The sequence below is a fragment of the Coenobita brevimanus genome, chromosome 34 (genome assembly GCF_032717465.1).
Source record: "Coenobita brevimanus isolate Jiangsu-jjx chromosome 34, ASM3271746v2, whole genome shotgun sequence".
In the NCBI taxonomy this organism is placed as follows: Eukaryota; Metazoa; Arthropoda; class Malacostraca; order Decapoda; family Coenobitidae; genus Coenobita; species Coenobita brevimanus.
This window is the reverse complement of record NC_136987.1, coordinates 19,007,536-19,012,125: the sequence shown is the minus strand read 5'-3', so window position 1 is coordinate 19,012,125 and position 4,590 is coordinate 19,007,536. Positions and strand designations below refer to the sequence as shown.

The 4,590-nt window shown below is 54.9% G+C and overlaps 1 protein-coding gene across 1 annotated transcript; it reads left to right on the top strand.

Moving 5' to 3' along the window:
- Nucleotides 1-786: 786 nt before the first annotated feature.
- LOC145396013 (uncharacterized) lies at nucleotides 787-4,317 on the top strand. The gene is made up of 3 exons (XM_080269479.1): nucleotides 787-888; nucleotides 1,085-3,643; nucleotides 3,694-4,317. The coding sequence occupies exons 1-3, from the start codon at nucleotides 787-789 to the stop codon at nucleotides 4,315-4,317; spliced, it is 3,285 nt and encodes a 1,094-aa protein (XP_080125605.1).
- The last annotated feature ends 273 nt before the right edge of the window (nucleotides 4,318-4,590 follow it).

Below are 4,590 nucleotides of genomic sequence, written 5' to 3'. Positions count from 1 at the left end.
TCCCACCACCGTTCGATGCATCTCTCCCCGTACCACCTCATGCTCCGAGCTCTCCCCAGATTCTCTTCACCATACAGGACCTGCAATTAATTGGGAAAGAGATTGCTCTAAGCTTTGCTCAGTTACTGGAATCGATGCTTGGCAAGAAAGTCGATACTGCTCCCCTCGTGGCTACTATCGACAAAATCGTCGAGGATGTGGTGGAGGCAAAGCGTCAGCTTCGTCCCTCTCCACCTACACGTCAGATGTCGTCTCCCGACCTGTCGGCAACACCCCAGCCACCTCATGTCCCTACACGCCGTCGTCGACATCGCGGCCCATCCCCCGCTCGCCAGGACCAACTGCAGCCTCAGCAGTGCCCAAGGCCAGATGCCGCTCTCGCAGCCCAATTACCACCTCACCAGGGCCACCACAAACCTCAGCAAGGGTAGGGGCAGAATGCCGACCTCGCGGCCCAGCCTCCAACTCTCTGGCACCGACTCCAGCCTCAGCAGTGGTAGAGGCAGATCACCTGCCCGGCAACCTGCCCATCAATCCATCAGGGCCTGTTCCAGCCTCAGCAGCAGTAGAGGCAGAGGAGAAACTCTCGGACTTCTGCGAGAGACTGCTTACCCTCCACGGTCCCAGACAACGCTGATTGCCTCCGAGTCCTGCAGTGGAACTGCATAGGAGCTTGGAGTAAGCTCCCTCACCTCCAGGAGGTGGCTTTCCGGGAGAATATTCATGTCTTCCTTCTGCAAGAGACACTCCTACCCCACGGCTCCCCTTTTCGGCTCCGAGGATACAATGGCTTCTTCCTCCCTAGGGTCCCTGGTAATGCGCAGGGGTGTGCCATCCTGGTTCGGGATCACATCCCTTGCAAAGAATGTAGCCCTCCTATTCACTGCGGTGAGGGTGTTGAGGTTCAAGGAGTCATCTTGCAGCTCGCCACGACCTCCTTAACCGTCTATAACATTTATAAGAGCCATGCTGGGACTCTAGACATTGGCGAGCTCCTCCATCAGGCTGCAGCTGAGTCCACCCTCATTGGGGGGACTTCAATGCCCACCATCCTGTCCTATACTCACCCCACCCGGCGAATGAGGCTGGGCGACATGTTGCCATTGCCCTCGAGGAAACTGCGGGGGTCTCCTTACTCAATGACTTGTCCAAGTCTACCCATGTCCGTGGTGGGAGGCTTGACCTCTCCCTAGTCTCTGCACCTCTTGCCGATGTGTCTACGTGGTCCTTGCACCCAATCCTCACCAGTGATCATTTCGCTGTGGTGATGGAATTGCCTGCGGCTCCTCTTCCACCCCCACCACCACCTCCGCCTCGCTGGGACTTACGACGTGCACATTGGCCTGAGTATGCACAGACAGTTGACATCGCCTTGGACAAGGCTGTTCCCCCGCATTCCCTAGAGGACCACGCGGAGCAGGTTGCCCGTGCCTTACGTCATGCTGCTGCTGCCTGTATTCCCCTCACCAAGCGCCCCACGGTCTTTCTTAAGGACTACTGGTTTTATGACGAGCGGGTTCAGGAGCTGAACCATCGGCTAAACTCCGCTCGTAAGGCCTACCGTCGGCGACCTTCCTCTCCAACTAGGAGATATCTGGCTGCAGTGGTACGACATGTTTCGCAGGAAAAGCGCCGCATCCGGGACGAGGCTTGGATGAGGTGGTGTAGGTCGCTTGATTCACGTTCCACACTTGGGGAGATGTGGGCGAGAATCAAGTCGGTCTCTTCTCCCCGACCAGCTAGGCCACCATCACATCCTGACCCTGCAGGTGAGGCAGATCGCCTTGCTGCCCATTTCGCTGCTCGTACTGCCACAACGAACCTCCCACAGTCTGTCAGTGACCTACAAGCTCGCCTTGCAGGACCCCGCAGGGACGCTGTTAATGCTGCTTGCTCTCATCCTGATGCTGCAGACCACCCCTTTACTGTGGAAGAGCTAGAGCGAGTGTTGTGCAGCAGAAAGGATACGGCTCCGGGCCCTGATGGCCTTGTATACTCCCTCCTGGCTCGCACAAGCCAGGGAGGGAAGGCGCGTGTCCTGGACCTGTTCAATCGCTCATGGCTTGAAAAGCGTCTCCCTGGATTGTGGAAGACAGCCATTATTCACCCCATCCCCAAACCACGAGACCCGACTACCATGAGGCCGATCTCCCTCCTCAGTTGCATTGCCAAGACCGCTGAGAGGCTTGTCCTCTCTCGACTTGTCTGGAGGTTGGGGCCGCTCCATCCCCGGCTATTTGCTTACCTCCCTGGCAGGAGCGCTCAACATTGCCTAGCCTCCTTTCTTGGTGAGCTGAGGAGTGGTCGTGGCATGGCTGTCTTCCTCGATCTTGAGAAGGCATTCGAACTTGCCAACCCAGATGCAGTACTTGTGGCGCTCGCAGCGAAGGGCTTGGGTGGTCGCCTCCTCTCCTGGGTGAGGGACTTCTTCCACGGCCGTGCTGCTTGTGTTCGATTTCAGGGCAGAGTATCCCCTTCCTACTCGCATGTCAATGGCACACCCCAGGGCAGTGTGCTGAGTCCTCTTTTATTTAATGTCTTAGTTGAGGACCTGCTTACAGTCGACTATGGCCAAGGGGTTACTCTGTTCTGCTATGCAGATGACTTGGCACTGGTTTTCTCTAGACGGGACTGCTACACTCAGGCACCAACTGCGCTTTCCCGTCTACATGCCAAATGCTGTGAGCTTGGCCTTAAAATCAATTTCCAAAAAACTAAATGTCTGCCTTTTGGTCTCCGCCACCCTGACCGTCCCCTTCTTCTTGGGGGTAATAGCCTTGATGTTGTTCGCTGTCACCAGTACCTGGGTGTATGGTTCGACAGCCGTCTGACATTTGCCACTCATATCCGCTATATACGGGAGCGAGCAGCTACCCGCATTACTGCCCTAAAAGCCCTTTCTCACCGCAACCTGGGTGCCTCGTACAGCGTCCTACGGACTTTTTATTCACAAGCTATCCGTTCCATTGTGGATTACGGGGCTCTATGTCTTATCGGAGTGTCTGAGTCACTCCGTCTCTCTTTGGAAGTCCTGCAGAACACTGCTCTGCGTATATTGCTCGGTGCACCTCCTTGGACACGCTTGGTCAACCTTCGGGCTGAGAGCAGTTTTCCCTCTCTGCAGCACCGCATTTGGGCACGAACAACAGCTGTCGTTGCTCAGCTCTGTCGGCATCGGCCCCACCTTCCGGTGTCTGTACTCCTCCAGTGTACCCTTTCTCGGCCCCCAAATCCACACCCTGGACGTGATTGGATTCTGCTTGCTGCGGACATAGTTCGCAAGCTTGACGCCGCTGATGCCATTGGTGGTGGTCCTGACTTGCCCAATCCTGCATATGCCCCTGCTCCTCCTTGGCTCCCACCTGTGATCAAATATGTCGAGCCTAATATAGCAGTTCCCAGGTCCTCTTTTCCTGCTGTTCTTCGCCAGGATGCTCTCAGTCGTGTGGCAGCTTTCTTCACTCCAGATACTGCAGTCTACTATACTGACGGGTCTGTTGGTGATAACGGGTCTGCGGGTGCTGCTTTTGTTTGTGATGAGGGGTTGAGTCCTGGCGTGTCACCTCCGGTGTTTCAGCCTACCAGACTGAGCTCGTTGCCATTCTCTGCGCCCTTCGCCATGCTGATCAACACCTCCATCGGCGTATTATTATCCATACGGACTCGCTTTCCTCTATACGTGGCCTCCAAAAGCACTGCTACTCTGACAATAAATATCTCCTTACGTCCATCATAGCTGTTGCAACTTCCATCACAGGTCGGGGGGGTGAGGTTCACCTTCACTGGCTTCCTGGGCATGTCGGTATTGCAGGCAATGAGCGTGCTGATGCTGCTGCTCGCCATGCTGGCACGTTACCTGTTACCACATTTCAGCTGCGTCCTAGTCTATCCCTTCTCTTGCGACACGTGGCTGATGCCGTCTGCCGACTTTCGCAGGAGGATCATCAGTTTCAGGTGTGGGAGGGCTCCCGTTCTGCTACGTGGTATGCCAGAGCTACAGAGTACTCACCTGTGTCTGTTCCCCTTGGCACACCTAACCACCTACTGGTTCCACTTCGCCGCTTACGCCTGGGGTTCCCGTGCTACAGCCAGGTGACTAACAGCAACCCAGAGCCATGCCCTCACTGCTTTGAGGTCAGTGAGCAGCCCCTGCTCCATTATGTTCTGGACTGTCCTGCAACATCTCGACTTCGGTGTAATATTGGGACGCAGCTTCATGTTGGGGCTGACGACTTTCAACTGGCAGCAGAGCTTATTGCAAGGACACCCACGTCTGCTCTTTTGGGGGTTGTGGCCATGTACCCACCCCCACGCTAGTATATAATCCTTGTTTTATTAACAGAATTTCACTGACGGGCTTTTGTTTTGCCCGTGTCCTCCCTTTTTAGGAGGCGAATCTAAACCAACCAACCAACTTAATAGCTCAGTTTATACCTGGGAGGCTCAACATAGCTCATGTTACCTAAAACATTTTAGCAGCTCACCTTAACAAAAACCAGTCTGGCCATTTAGTCTACACTTATCTCATATATCTTTAGGCTGCTCTTCATGAGATGTACCTAAGAATTAGACCTGAAGGAGTAAAACTCA

What these genes read in the sequence shown, in the direction of transcription:
- LOC145396013 (XM_080269479.1), top strand. Translation starts at nt 787, where the DNA reads ATGGCTTCTTCCTCCCTAGGGTCCCTGGTAATGCGCAGGGGTGTGCCA. An exon ending in TAGCCCTCCTATTCACTGCG is followed by an intron (nt 889 to 1,084) that starts GTGAGGGTGTTG and finishes CCGGCGAATGAG; the next exon opens with GCTGGGCGACATGTTGCCAT. An exon ending in TGATCAACACCTCCATCGGC is followed by an intron (nt 3,644 to 3,693) that starts GTATTATTATCC and finishes GGCCTCCAAAAG; the next exon opens with CACTGCTACTCTGACAATAA.